Source organism: Protomyctophum bolini (assembly GCF_963924005.1).
Source record: "Protomyctophum bolini genome assembly, chromosome: 2".
Lineage (NCBI taxonomy): Eukaryota > Metazoa > Chordata > Actinopteri > Myctophiformes > Myctophidae > Protomyctophum > Protomyctophum bolini.
This window is the reverse complement of record NC_137863.1, coordinates 51,581,096-51,597,107: the sequence shown is the minus strand read 5'-3', so window position 1 is coordinate 51,597,107 and position 16,012 is coordinate 51,581,096. Positions and strand designations below refer to the sequence as shown.

At 46.5% G+C, this 16,012-nt stretch overlaps 1 protein-coding gene across 1 annotated transcript in view; it reads right to left on the bottom strand.

The window, feature by feature from the left end:
- Positions 1 to 16,012, bottom strand: part of LOC308325059 (cadherin-22-like) — a gene marked incomplete at both ends in the record, with an annotated part of 124,648 nt that overhangs the window by 97,894 nt on the left and 10,742 nt on the right. The window contains one exon of the mRNA XM_080777453.1: positions 2,487 to 2,781. Within this exon, the coding sequence (XP_080633579.1) occupies positions 2,487 to 2,781 (295 nt within the window). The remainder of the gene's footprint in view (positions 1 to 2,486; positions 2,782 to 16,012) is intronic.

Sequence of the window (16,012 nt, the reverse complement as noted above, 5' to 3'; positions counted from 1 at the left end):
TGAGCATAGCACTAGTGTGGATATAATGCTTGCAACCTGCTGCAAGCCTCGTTTCACATCAATGGTTCTCACAGTTGTCCGATTAGGTTGCACACAATCATTATCCTTAACTCCATGGAATTGACTGGCAAACAACAGGTGCGATGGCACCACTACAAAGGCAATTAGATCAATGCTTGTTCAAGTGTCAGATAGAATTCAGACCAGTTGTACTAATTTAACACCAGGAGACTATGGATTCGTCATTACCTCCTGCAAAGACGTTACATTACTAAACAGCCCAACGGTGACAACAAATAAATAGGCACACAATAGTCACGAAAACATGATCTTTTGCTGCTATACATGTTTTAAGTGGGCTTGTGCAATAACAGGAAGTACGGTTGTGTGTGTGTGTGTGTGTGTGTGTGTGTGTACTAGTTTTATAGATTTTTAGCTTTTACTGATTTGATGCACTGATCGGTTGGCACTTTTAATTTAGTTATACACATTGCAATGACAATAAACATCTATTCTATTCTATTCTATTAGAATACTGTTTAATATTACTGCGTGTGAAGATAGTGATTTCAAGTCAACCTTTTTTTGAGGGGCGCTAGCCGCTCATAAACAGCTTTTTGTCATAACTCGTGTCACATTGCCATTGACGATGAAAGGATAATTCACGTCAGATGTGTCTGAGCAAACCGGCTAACCGGCTATGTATATAATTCTCGTTAATATTATTTGCGTCGGTATAACATGACCGAGAAGTGGTGTAGTGTGGTGTAATGCCCCACATTTACCTGAGACGTGAAAGAACTAGGCCATGTGGAGGAGGTCGGCGAAGATGATAAGAGCACCCCTCACTTCACACGGGTGTGATTTTTGAGTGGTGCAACCACTCCTAGACAGCTATGTGGCTGTGTACGAGCACGGAAATCCACACACGGGGACTCTGTCATTGCTCAACCATTTCGGATTCATTTTGGAGTCAGTTCCTGACCCCCCCAGGGTCAGGAACTTCCGGGGACCCCCACACGGAGTTGCACCACCCAACTGGGCATTTGTTTCCCCTGCATCCTCTTCACTGCAGACACTGCAGAGCTGCACAGAAAGCCTGTCTATATATTTTGGAACTCCAGCTAATGATGCTCGCTCCTATATTCAGGTGCGTATATACCTGTTGGTGCCATCAGTCCTGCAGCTGACAGGCAAGCGGGTGGGCAACGTGAAACAGCTACAAACAGAAGGTGGGCAACGTGAAACAGCTACAAACAGCAGGTGAGTGATGTCTAGCGTATGTCAGCCCCGTCCAGCTCTACGCACACACACCGCAACACTGATTAGCATGGTTTAAAAGTATAGCCTTATCGCACGTGTGCCACGTGGAAGCCCGCAGATGTTTTTCACCAGGGTTACAGTACGTTTTAACAGCGGGCGACAGCCTGGTGTATTTTCCGGAAGTGCATTATTTGTCTATGGGACGCGGCAACTACTGGCGATAGCAGGCGAAGAGGTGATAGTCGAAAAGTGCACGCACTCACACGCACGCACGCACGCACGCACAGCAAAAGTAAGAATGCTGGACTAAGCGATAGCTGTTCTATTATCCCATTAGGTCAGTTGCTCCAGTTCTATGTTTTAAACATGACCGCCACACTTAGGATGTAAATTGACTGTGAAGGGGCAGTGGTTTGAACAGGGGGAGGTGCTGAAGGGGAAGGGTGATGTTAGTTAATGAACATTATACAACAGGTCGTTTCGAGGAAGCAATCTGATTGGTTGAAACGGCTTCTAGCCGTGGATCAAACCAGCACCATTCACCACCTAATCAAAACAAAGAATTCAGCTGCTCTGTTTTACCAGAGAGCTAGCAAACTCGTGGCTAGGCTTTTCAGCAATTTTCTTAGTTTTAAGGGTAACTGTTGTATAATTGCAATATTACACTTCAGTTATGCTTGCGAAACTCGACTTCGTCTCGTTCCTTACCTTCCTCACGTTAAACCACACCCTCTCGTGTAATATTGCTTAATTCACTAACTTCAACAAACCCTGGTCCCTATCACTGTGTTTTTCTCTCCCTCCTCTTTGTGGATGAGATTAAGATTAAAGTTAAAGCTTTTGCCCGTTTTGTATCATCTTCGTCTTGTGTTCTTTCAATTTGCTTAGTCTGTTATTATATTTATTATGTATTTTATTTTTATTATTTTGAGGGGAGGGGTCAACTCTTTTATTGCTTCCCATCTGTTTCACCCGCTCCTCTTTTAAAGAAAGCAGTGTAGGCAGAAACGCTCATGGTCTGGATCATGCTGAAGAGGCAGGAATTAATTCTAATCAGGCAACGAAGAGCCATTCCATTTAGTCCTGCATCTGGGTGTCGCTCGCTCGCACGCACGCATCTGCACTGACAGTATTGTCCCATGCACGCACACAATAGCACATGATACCACATATCAATTTTGGAACCGCTCCAGGAGAACATGAAGACAAATCATCGTTCTTACCTATCGGCGATAGTTCAGGCACGCTGCCGATGTACGGTCCTTCCAGGAACTTGGGCTCGCTGTCGTTGATGTCCTGGACCTTGATGACGAACTCGGACTCGGGTTCCAGCGGGTCGTCAGAGAGCCGGTCTCGGGCCTGCGCGCGCAGAGTGTAGAAGGCCTTCTCCTCGCGGTCCAGCCGCTCCGTGGCGTGGATGTCTCCCGTCAGCTCGTCGATGATGAAGATGGTGCCCGCTCCCTCCCCGGAGACGGTGTACTTGATGTTCCCCTCGCCCTCATCCGAGTCCGTGTGGATCTGACAACGGATGCAAATGTTATTTAAAACTTTGCTTTTCTTTGTTTGTTTTGTTTTCAGCGCAAAAAATTACATGACATTACTTTATCTGGCTTCAGCTTATTAAAGTAATTATTTTGTATTTCCTGGAGGGATTCTTCAAAAGGTTGAAATCCATCATAACAGCACTGGCCCATATCAATGGAGTGAAACAGGCGTACGACTCAGCGTGCTCTCCTCCACCTCCATTTTCTCATCTATTTCCCAGCAGCCAATGCAGCTTAAGGTCCATTCTCAACTCCCCCTGGGCCAGCCATCATCACACTGCCATGAAGAAAAGGGGAAAAAGGCAGCAGTTCCTATGATGATTTACACCGTCTTCACACGGCATGCCCTTCACAGGATACTGTATGATGCCCAAATTAGGAGATCAAAGTCATTTCAGAGATTGTTAAAGGTGGGGAAGTGTAGGCGCCGAGGTTGAAAAGTGAACTTAAAGAGCCCATATAAACCTAATGTGATTAGAAGACATTCTGGAAGCTGCGACGAGAGGAGCCCCAACCTCCCCTTTGGGTCTTTACAAAGCTCATGGGGTCTGCAGGCACTCTCTCTCTCTGTCGCTCTCTCTCTTCCTCTCTCTCTCATTCTTTCCTGTCTCACACACATTCACTCCTCTGTTCATCTTTCACTCTCATTTATCTTTATTCCCCATCCCCTCCCCCCCCCCCACACACACGCACACACACACACACGCACACACACACACACACACACACACACACACACACACACACACACACACACACACGGTAGAGATCACCCCAGCCTTCCTGGTGAATATATAAAGGCTTAATTAAATACAGGCTTCTATCACCCTCACGGGGGGTTTCATTAAGTATTTGTGGTAAAACCGCAGAATAATGCAAGCACGTGCCTCCATCCATATTGCTTCGCTCCTCCTTTTGCCCCAACCTTTTTTTATTGGCCTTTCTGTGCCTTTTCTCTCCATTCCGAAGTAAAATAAATGAACAGAGAAAGTATACACTTTTGGCGCCATTCATATTTCAGTGATAATAAAATAAGCTTGAGTTTCTAGAGCTGAGAAAGAGAGAGAGAGAGAGAGAGAGAGAGAGAGAGAGAGAGAGAGAGAGAGAGAGAGAGAGAGAGAGAGAGAGAGAGAGAGAGACAGCGAGAGGGAGAGAAAGTTATCCAATGAAAGTGTGACTGGAGATGTATCACTGTTTACGTACTGGTTCAGGTTCAGGTTTATTTGTCATGTGTATAGATACAGAGTATAAATACAATGAAAATTATTTTGCTCAGAGCACTCTCAGTCTTACATACACAGGACATAAACAAACATCTATAGTGCAAGAAAAAGAAGTGCAAGAAAGTGAAGTGACAAAACAGTGCAATACAGTTCAAGGTCAGCCGTTCAGCAGCCTGACTGCCTGGGGGTAGAAACTGTTACTGAGACGGGTGGTGCGAGATTTGATGCTCTGGTAGCGTTTTTTGGAAGGGAGTGGTTTGAACAGGGTATTTGCGGGATGGCTGGTGTCTTTAATGATGTTGTGGGCTTTTTTCATACGAGTGGTGTAGATGTTGTGGAGACTGGGTAATTCTGTGCTGCCGATGGTTTTAGCTGCTGTTTTAACGGTCCTCTGCAAACTGTTACAAGCAGTCCTGAGCGGTTATGTTACCGTACCACACTGTGATACAGCCAGTTAAGACACTTTCAATTATACAGCGATAAAAGTTCACTAGTCCTTTTGTACTCAGAAAGTACAGTCGCTGCTGTGCCTTGAGGATGTACTCGTTGTTGAGTGACCATGTGAATGTGTCTGTGATGTGTATGCCCAGGAATTTAAAGTTATCAACTATGTCGACAGATGACCCTTTGATGGAAATGGGGGTGTGGATACCTTTGGACTTCCTAAAGTCTACAATGATTTGATTCTTTGGTCTTATTGGTGTTAAGTGAGAGGTTGTTGTTATCGCACCATAGAGTTAGATCCTCTATCTCCCTCCTATAGGCCCTCTCATCACCGTCGGTTATTAGTCCGATCACTGTGGTATCATCCGCAAAGTTTCAACACTAATTTAGATGGTACAAGAGTGTTGAATGCGGAACTATAGTCTATGAACAGTAGCCTAACATAAGAGCTTTTCTTTTCAAGATGTACCAGGGCAGTGTGTAGGCCTACTGTATCTTTCTGGCTCACTGTCTTTGATTCTCAATATAAAAACATGAATTTACTTTCATGTCTATTTAAATCACATTAATTCCATTAAACATGCCCACACAAACAAAAATACTACATTGAAGAATTGTGTGGCGCACACACACTCACACACACTTACACACAGTGTGTGTGTGTGTGTGTGTGTGTGTGTGTGTGTGTGTGTGTGTTGATGATTCTGTTGTGTGATGCATGCTTTTGTTTCTCTCCCCTCAGGGTAGATGTGTCCATCCATCTGTCAGTCTAACTGGAGTGATTCAGGCTGGCAGTTTCCCTCGCACACACACACACACACACACACACACACACACACACACACACACACACACACACACACGAGAATGCGTGCCGATGCGATTCCAAATAAAAAATGACAGTGTTTGAAATCATTCCAACCAGAGAGACCTTCCGAACCTCTAAATGTTTTGTCGCTCAAAAGATAGTCCTCCTTTGTCTGTAAACGTTTCCGCAAGCACCCACTTGATGTCTCTGCCTGCCTGCACGCACGGCTCCTCTCCTTTTCCCTCATGCGCACCTCTCCGAGTCTCCGCTGCCACAATCAATCTATATATTAATTTGAAACCCGTTACATCGATGCGCCCTTACCTATACACGTGTAGCCTATAATGTTTCCCCCTCTAGGCCTATATAAAAATGACAACATGACAAAATGACAATATATAACTCGTATTTCGTCGGACTCTGATCAATGCGCCTGGCTCTGGCGTGGTATTTTATTGGCTCAAAACAAAGTCTGACAGTGTTGTAAATTAGGCTATACTTCAACCCAGACCCAGTGCCCACCTCTAAATGTTGTCTGTGTTTGTTGTGTCAGAGAAAGACGCTCAACTTGAGAAATGATGTCAAATCCGGTCGCTTTTTTTCTTCCTTTATTTTGTCCCAAAAATACTTTTTATATAATCCGTTAATCAAAGACCAAATAATTTGCAGACAGCTGGCGTTAATTACCTCGCGCTGCGCATGGGTATAGGCTATTCACTAGAACGCTCTCAAGTCACCGTCAATAACTTGTGGGTTTGGTAAACTGAAAATTAAAATTAAAAGTTGAGTTGTCCTGTTGAGTTGAAATGGTGCCCGCTGCCTTGAATTAGTTGGAATGTAACATTTAGAAGACAATGGCAAGTCGTCGGCGGGTGGAAGAGGTGTGAAGATCATTAGAATAGATGGGGGAGAGTGGCCAATGAAATGGAATGAAACACGGTCACCCTGACCGTTCAGCCGTCAGAGTAGTAGGTGAATTGAGTTCAAACAGAACCATTAGTTACATGTAAATGTAAGGTCAGCATTGTTTAAAATGTAAGGTGCTGTAACCAAACATTAAAAGTCCATAGACTTGGCTGCCACGTGTCGTCCAACACCGACCGAAAATTGAACGAACGGCGGCTGCTCAGACCATCTCTGCGTCGCTTCACGTCTCCAGTAAAAGTTGAACTAACACACAATGTAAAGACTGTCACTACAGTCTTGAATATAACTCTCCAGTACCAGGAGGTGGAAATATCACAGCATTTAGCAGAGCCAAGCTCCAAAGCAGAGATGTTAGACAAGGGCCGTTTCTTAAATACCAGAACGCAAAAAAATGACCAAAATAGGGATCGCTAAATTCATTGATATTATGAATTGACCTTTTTTCTCTTCCCGTGGGGGTTTTGCTGAAATTTCACATAATCTTCTTTATGAAGTATAGTAGTATATGGCATGGGACCAGCCTGAACTTGGATGCATTAGATATGGCCTTTCTCAGACTTGGAAAGGGTTGTGTTTGAAAGCTAATTTTATGTTTTGAATAGCAGCAATCAAAACACAGCCTACTACAAAGCCAAGAAAATTGGACACTGCGTGCAGAGGTGGGAGTCTTAATGGGAGCCGGAATAGTTGTGCGCACGCATGCATTAACACACGTCTGCAAACACACAGCCTCTGCCTCTGTATTAACCTGTTCTCAAGTGTCTCAGTCTCTATAACTATAACAAAAAATGCTTCACTTCATGGGTTGTTAGGAAGACGACTAACAAGCCTTGCTTTTATGATCTGTTTTAAAGGTATATTCAGTGATTTCACTTAATTCAAATATCACTTATTTTTTTGTTTTGTTGTGATAATCCTCTCTACTATAGAGTGTGCTGACCATATAAGGAGTTCCTCCCTGTCCCCAGTTAACCCATGGGGGTCAAAAAACCTTAGGTTTAGTTTTTGGTTCTGTATCCTGATTGGATGAAAGCTTGGGTCCCAAGGCAAAAACGAAACCTAAGGTTTTTTGAGTGAAATCACTTACTCTACCTTTAACATTAAAAGAAAGAGATACGATATTGGACATACTAGCAGCACATTATACAATGTTTGGTTAATTTGGTACTTCAGCCCCAAACATGCCATGACTATTTTAAATTAAAACTTATAGCAGACACATGTAGAACTATCGGTTCTACATGTATCCCATTTAACCCATTTAGACCTGAGGCAGATTCTAAAGACGCCTTCTAAATCCTGACCAAAAGTTTTCTGGAAAACTTTATTCAAAAAATGCACAGTTTGCTGCTATATACTGTACACATGAATAGCAACTCCAAAAGGGGTTCCCGGATTTAAAGGTACCGGACAGAAAGTCTTATTAGCTAAAAGCTACTTGATGATAGGAAAAGAAACAAGAAGAGAAGAAAAGAGAAGAGAGGAGAGGAGAGGAGAAGAGAAGAGAAGAGAAGAGAAGAGAAGAGAAGAGAAGAGAAGAGAAGAGAAGAGAAGAGAAGAGAAGAGAAGAGAAGAGAAGAGAAGAGAAGAGAAGAGAAGAGAAGAATGATACTGTTTATTTCATATGGATTCAGCAGAATGCAGTTTACACTGAATCTGTGGGTTTACAGGGTCTCAGAGTGAAGGCAAATTGGCCGTCTTATATCCAAGTCTGTGTAATCAGGAGTATCTCTGCCACATTTCACTGCTGTGCTTGTCAAGCTCTCTGATCTTAACTGCCAACGGTGCTAACGAGGTGACTGTATCAGAGACACGACAGGTGCAGAGATGGAAGGGAACGGGCACGTTGAACTCGGGAGACTGAGATGTAAAAGGCAAGAAAGTGGCAGTGAAGCGAGAGCACAAGACAAAAGAGGAGAGATTACGAGAAAGAATACGGGGCATGGCGATTGGCACAAAGGAGAAAATGTGGAACCTCAGACAGAAAGAACAGGCTGGTCCGTCCATATGAGGAAGGCAGAGAGAGAGAGAGAGAGAGAGAGAGAGAGAGCAGGAGCCAGGCAAGAAACATCAAGAGGTAATAACACTAACAATACCGTTATTTGAAAGATAACAAATCAGAGCAACCTAAATTCCGCTCTCATCTTTCCAGGAGATGTGGATCGGGGAAAGCCCTTCATGCCCAACGGCCGTGCACTTTCCCTTCATCCGTTCTAAAGCCACTTTGTACCTCTTTGATAATGTGACCGAGATTTGACTAATTATAGCTTGGATCATTACGGCGAGGAGAATTACTGAAGAAGGCTTGCGTGCGCTCACGTGTTTGTGTGTGTGTGTGTGTGTGTGTGTGTGTGTGTGTGTGTGTGTGAGACGCATGCACATGCACACGGAAACAGATTTGCCATCAAAGACTGCGATATCATCACACCCAGTAACTGAAGAAAAATATGTCTCTAATCTCTATATGTTCAGCGAACACTGATGTCCATGCCCATTCCTAATTGCAAGATTCACACTCGTCCATTGCTATTTATACAGGACATTTTAGTTGGTGTGTGCGTGCTTTTAGCACAGGGTGTGTGATGCGTCAGTGCAGTAGTACTGTGTAGAAGTGCTTGTAGTTAGTGCATGTTGCATGCTGCTCCTGCTTGCTACTCTCTGCTTTCAGCTACTGCCGTCGGCTAGCCCTCCTCGCGGGGGGTGAAAAGAGGAGCTGAGTTGCGTAAGTCTCCTCCTGCCGGTACACAGCCTCTCCACCACCAAGACTCCTGCAGTGCCTCCTCGTGGTCACACACGGATATGTGTCCTTGCGGACACCAAACTAAAATGCAGGGGATCTCGGAGCAGCAGTGGGCCCCAGAGGTGAGGTGTGCAGGCCCACCGGTGTGTGGACACGCCCTGGCACCTTACCAACCACTGCCCCAGTTATGGGTAAATAGCATGGGCAGGTGGAGCTCACAGCCGAGGCAACCCACCTAGGAGAAGGACACTCCGAATTAAAACCAGGACTGTGAGGAGTTGCGCCCCACAGTTCTTATATAGCATTGTAAAGTCAACCATGGAAAGTCTAGTCATTTCAAAACCTATACTTCCAGCGGCGGGAGTCCGCAGGAGCCTAGCAGCGGACCGTAGTGCTGGTCCTCCCCCGGGGGGACAACATGACGATTGGACCTTAAACCCGCAAGGGAGGGTTCAGTCCGAAAACAGCACACGGTCTAATGCAATCTTGCGTTGCAGGAAACCATTTATAATGGGAACCTTCAACGCATGCACGGTCAGAGAAGATGGGAGGTTGGAGGAGCTCACACACTGTGCAGAGAGCAGAGGAGTGGAGATCCTAGGAGTCCAGGAGCACAGAAGGGTGCACAATGAGATCACCATCAAACACTGCAGGGTTGAGAGTTACACCTTCGTCACCTCCTCTGCATGGAGGAACGAAGCCCAGGCAGCAACCGGAGGTGTGGGGCTGCTGTTGAGCCCTAGAGCACGTAAAACACTGCGGAAAACCCACCGATTCTCAGAGCGGATCCTCATCGCCGAGTTTAGTAGCTGTCCAGTAACAACCATCATGGCAGTGTATTCACCCACCAACGTGGCGTCAGTCGAGGAAGCGGAGAAGTTTTACAGGGACCTAGCAACGGCAGTCCGAAGCGTCCCGGCACACAATTTTCTTGCGATTCTGGGGGACTTTAACGCGAGACTCGGACGAACGGACGCGACATACACTTTCCATGAGGACACAAACCGGAATGGAGCGTACCTTGCCACACTACTCCAGGAACAAGAACTACTGGCTGCAAACACCATGTTCAGAAAAAGAATGGGCAAAAGATGGACCTTCCAGGACCGGCCCACCGGTATGAGACGTCAACTAGACTACATACTAGTGAGACGAAAATGGAGGAATTCCATCTTGAACGCGGAACCCTACAACACCTTTAACTCTGTGGGTTCTGACCACCGCGTGGTATCCATGAGAGTGCGACTTAGCCTCAGGGTCCCCAAGCCAAGCCCCAAGATCCGGCACGACTGGAAGGCATTCGCAGCCGACCCAGGCCTGCAAGCCAGGTACACGGAGGAGGTTAGGAGGCGCTTTGGGCAGCTGGACAAGGGAGCTGAGCCCAGCAGCGAATATGAGAGATTTGTTGTTGCGAATGAGGAGGCGACCAGGCTGTGTGTGCCAATGCTGGACAAAGCCAGAGTGTCCATGCGGTCCAGACATCCGGAGGTTGTAGCTGCACGCAGCAGGGTGGAGGAAGCACGGCTCAACTTTGAGCGCGAACCAACCGTGGAGAGACGTGTTGTACTGAATGAAGCCAAGCAGTTTCTCTTCAGTACATACGACACGATAAAAGGAGTGGAACTGATGGAGAGCGTACAGAGAGTGCAGGCAGCGCATGGTGAACGGCAATATGGGGAGGCCTGGAAAGTCATCAATGAGATGACTGGGCGGAAAAGAGCTAAGGAGGGACAGGTGGAGGGACACAGCCCAGAGGACAGGGTGACTACCTGGTTCGGCCACTTCCAGGGGCTCCTGGGTACAGCAGAGGATGGAGTTGAGGAGGATGTGCCGGAAATCCTCCAGGGCCTGGACATCGAAGATGGTCCCTTTACGTCCAGTGAGCTTTCCAAGGCGAAATCCACAGTGAGGGAGGGCAAGAGTGCTGGGCCAGATGGCATACCCCCAGAGGTCCTAAAGAACTGTGACCTTGATGACCTCACCCTGGAGTTTTGCAACCTGTCACTAATGAACAACAAACAGCCTGAAATATGGTCTCTGTCCAACATCATTCCAGTGCCTAAAGCTGGGGACCTCTCAAAGCCAGACAACTACAGAGGCATCAGCCTGACTTGTATCACTGCAAAGATTTACAACAGAATGATACTAAACAGGATACGGCATGCCATCGACCCTCTCCTGAGAGAGAACCAAAATGGCTTCAGAGAGAGGAGAACTACCGTAGCACAGATCTTGGCACTGAGGAGAATGATTGAGGAGGTGAGGAAGGACAACTTGACTGCTGTACTCTGCTTCATCGACTTCAAAAAGGCGTTTGACTCGATTCACAGAGGCACAATGGTGAAGATCCTTAAGGCCTACGGTGTCCCTCCCAACTTGCTCCGGGCAATAGAGTCCATGTATGCAAAAACAAGGGCCAAGGTGGTGACCCCAGATGGTAACAGTGAGGAGTTTGATATCCGGGCCGGGGTAATGCAGGGGGATACCCTAGCCCCTTTCCTCTTCATCATAGTCCTGGACTATGCGCTCAGGAAAGCTATCAGTGGACGAGAGCAGGATCTTGGCTTCACCCTAACCCCAAGGAGGTCAAGACGACATCCCAAGGTAGTCCTGACAGATCTGGACTATGCGGATGACATCGGCCTGCTCTCCGACAGCGTGGAACAAGCTCAGGAACTCCTGAACAGTGTGGAGCTGGAGTGTGCCAAAGTTGGCCTTAGGCTAAATGCCAAGAAAACTGAGGTTATCACCTACAACATCTCACCGGAACATCCACCTCTCACAACAGCAGGAGGCACGGTGCTGAAGGAAGTCAAAGACTTCAAGTACCTGGGCTCATGGGTCAACTCAACCGAGCAAGATCTGAAAGTGAGGAAGGCACTTGCATGGAGGTCCCTAAATGGCATGAACAGTGTTTGGAACTCCAATCTCCCCCGACAAATCAAACTCAGCTTCTTCTACGCAACAGTGGAGTCTGTTCTCCTATACGGCAGTGAATGCTGGACCCTGAAGCCAACCCTGGAGAAGTCCCTTGACGGGTGCTACACCAGAATGCTGCGTGCAGTACTTAACATCAGCAAGACTGTACATGTCACTAACATGACTCTGTATGAGGGACTACCGAGGGTGAGCCAGAAAATAGCAGCCAGGAGAATGAGACTAGCAGGACACTGCCAAAGACATCAAGAACTGCCAGCCAGCAAACTGGTGCTCTGGGAACCAACACACGGCCATCGAGCACGAGGACGCCCCGTGCTAACATACGTGGATATACTCAAGAGCGATGCAGGAGTGCAAAGTACCAACGAACTGGCCGGATGTATGGAGAACCGAGATGACTGGAAACGACGATGGAGGGCTCGTCTGAGGACGACCTAGAGAAAGGCAAAAGCCAGTTGGACATCTCTGTTTGACTTTCAAATATGTATATATTCTAATTCAAACAGACGTGTTTAAATGCTTGTGTGGCTGCAATATACGTATATATAAGAAATGTACCTTCATCGAGGTATGAGGTACAGTATATACATATACATAATGACAGACAGCATATCGAGGTAAATACACTCCAACCAACCAACTGCCAGTCCTTGCTGGAATCGCCCCCGCAGAGGTCAGGCGAGAAGCAGCCACACTGGCCCTTGCTCGGAAGGCTCAGCTGAGCGAAGCCCACCTCCTCCACAAGGTCGTCACAGAGACACCACAGCGCATGCGTCTCAAGTCCCGGCGGCCCTTTGCCACACAGGCCCAGGAACTGCTCCGTACAACACCAGCCGACACCTCCAAGGCTCCCTGGGTGAAGGCAAGATGGAGGGACCAGTGGAAGGCAGCAGAACCATCCAGGCTTCACCACTACATCGAGGATCCCACAGATGTTCCTGGCCAGCACCTCCCCCGCAAGGAGTGGACAACCCTCAACCGCCTGAGGACGGGTGTGGGACGCTTTGGTGCAGAAGTGGGGTCTCACAGACAGTGCCCACTGCGAAAGTGGGGACCCATTACAGACTGTTGAACATGTGCTGACCAGCTGCCCTATATACCGGCCACCAAATGGCGACCGTGGGCTAATTGACCTAGACAATGACACACTGGACTGGCTTGCTGCAACGGAAGGTCTAAGGACATACGACAGAAGAAGAAGAGGTAAATACATATCATGTGTATTTGCCAATAAGAGCAATCCCATCGGCAAAGCACCGTGGAGTGGAGATGGAAGTCTAATCAAGTTGAGCACAGCTCAAAGAGCAGACAGTTCTCATGGACAGGTCACACAGACAGTTCTCATGGACAGTTCACACAGACAGTTCTCATGGACAGGTCACACAGACAGGTCACACAGACAGTTCTCATGGACAGGTCACACAGACAGTTCTCATGGACAGGTCACACAGACAGGTCACACAGACAGTTCTCATGGACAGGTCACACAGACAGGTATGCATGGACCCAAGAAAGACCTACGGTATATTGCTGCACAGACCACAGACCATCTGCATAGACAGATGTCTGCCTATGGTCTGCTTACCATCCATGTGGACATCCATAGCCAACCCAGTCTCACCCAAACGCGGATTGACATCCATACATACACTACTAGAAAACCCCCAATCCGTACATATTACACAGAAATCCTCCCCATTTTAACCGCCCTATAGACAGAGGGGTGCCGTCTGAAGCGGAATTGAGCAATGAGAGACACCACAGAGTGAGCTAAAGCGAGCAAGCTGCCGTGGCGAACGTTGTGACGTTCGATTGAGCCGACTCAGCCCCGTTAACCAGGCTATATCCACCCAAATACAGCCTGAAGCTTCTGAACTGGGCTACACTGAGAAACGCATCTCATAGGACCCAATGTCATACAGTATTAACCACAGTATGTGTCAAGGTTTTCTTACTTGAGGTAGGAAAAAAAAGCAATAACCTACAGAGGATTGACAGAAAGGAAAGACAGGGAAATGGTTCTTTCTTTTTTTTTCTTCTATTCAGACAAAGATGAAATAAGGACGTCAAGCCAGAACAAGTCAATACTGGCTGGAGGGCTATACAGGCCAATACATAAAGCACAACAAACCTTCAACCCCTTCAATACATACCGGTAGACTGCCTGCTGTGACACAGACAAGACACACTTTAACATTTTCCCTAACCTTAACCTATAGTCCTCCTGCAACTCAAGAACAGCTTCTTGAAAAGTGAGCTTTAAAGGAGCATTTCACCTCTGGAAGAAACTACAGTCACTCAATGTTAATAGTATTCACAGTAGATAACAGTAGCACAATTTGAAATTTGAACTCTATATGGTCAGAAAAATAATCAAGTCTGCGTGTTTTGACTAGGGGACTGGATTGCTGGATTACTACAATGACCATATTGCTTTGGTCATGGTGTCTGTGCAGGTTTGTCCGACTGAGACGATGTAGTCCAGGAAGGAAGTGAGATCAATGCCTGACGAGTCATCATACATTTGAAATACTAAAATATCTTAAACACATAAAAACCAAGGAAAGTGTTTCTTGTGTCCCCAAATATCATTAAAATAAGATCTGGTTGCAAAAGGGGTGAAGTGGCCCTTTTATCTCTGACGACGTGACTGGGAACGACATCGCCGTATCTCAGCAAAATGACATTCCCATACATTTCATAATGCCTATATACCTCTCTCTGCATTTGTCACGGAGCACATTAGGGAAGTAGACAGGGGGGGAAAGTGAGAGTCGTGGGAGCAGTTCGGTCCAACAGGATTCATTATCCAAATGTACTGAACGTACTGAAACGAGTGAGCGTTTACTGGGAAATCATATTCTATTAGCAGAGTAATGGTGGCCGTAGTGTGAGACAGACAGGCTTGGCAACGTTGCCCAGTTGGAGTGAAATAATAAACACGGTGAAAAAAAAAAAAAACGCTTGTTGTAAATGGACAGAGATTGTCGGAGGCGTGACGCATGCATTTCATACTTGTGTGTGATTGTGTGTGCACTCTCTCTCTCTCTCTCTCTCTCCCTCTCTCACACTGTATTAATATTCTTGGCCCGTGCCCTGGTACCTTGGAGAACAATAACTCTGGGTAATTATATTAATAAAAGCATTTATGTCCGTCCCCCCCCTTCCCCCTGCTGTGTTGCACGGTAAGAATATGCCTACGGTCATTAGTAATATTGCCATCACCTGGGTGCGTCAGTCGTATAACTTTCTCGACGTTCAACAACACAGCCATGCAAAATAACATTGACAGCTCTGTTGTGGCGAAAGCTAGACCTGCTAGATCTGTCTGTCTGTCTGTCTGTCTGTCTGTCTGTCTGTCTGTCTGTATGCTTGTCTCACAGCGTCTCTGTATGTATATGCACCTCACTGTCTCCCCCTCAGGCCGCAGTCACATCTATCAGACAAGCGTCTTATGGTTGTCTGATGAAAAGCATCAGACAAGACAGCTCCCAATGCATTTCTAATGGGAGTCACGTGGTTTCATCAGACAAACGTGTTTCATGGGGGGGGGGGGGGGGGGGGGGCAAGACACAAGACACAAAACATTTTGTAGGCGACAAGCTGAAGAACAGGGCGGCACCTCAGACAAGACAAAAAGGGTTGGGTTTACCCGCCAACCAATAGGAGAGAAGGTCCGTTTGTTACGCTGCACTGGGCGGTCTTTTCACACTCTGAGTCTGTTGTTTTTTTTCTGCATAGTGCAGACACGGAAGAGGAAAGAGCCTATGCACTTTCGTTACGAAAATGATTTTATTGTTAAGTAAAGTAGTTTGGTCTGTTCCAGTAAGCAATTCAACAGGAAAATATAATCCCTGCCCGTCGTGGCCGAACAGAAAATTAAAACAAACGTTATAATTCAAGGTGCATGCATTTTATCAATCACTCCTAACCTAGCTCTGGTCTATATAGCCTAATGCTTATATAATTCAGGTGTCGCGTCGACTCCGTTCAGATCTCTCGTTCCACCTCGTATCAGTTTGTTATTCCACCCGACCCATAATCAATAGTTATCCGTCTGACTGCACGGACCAACGATATAAAAGGACATCAGTGCTTTACACAGAGGATGCGACATTATAAA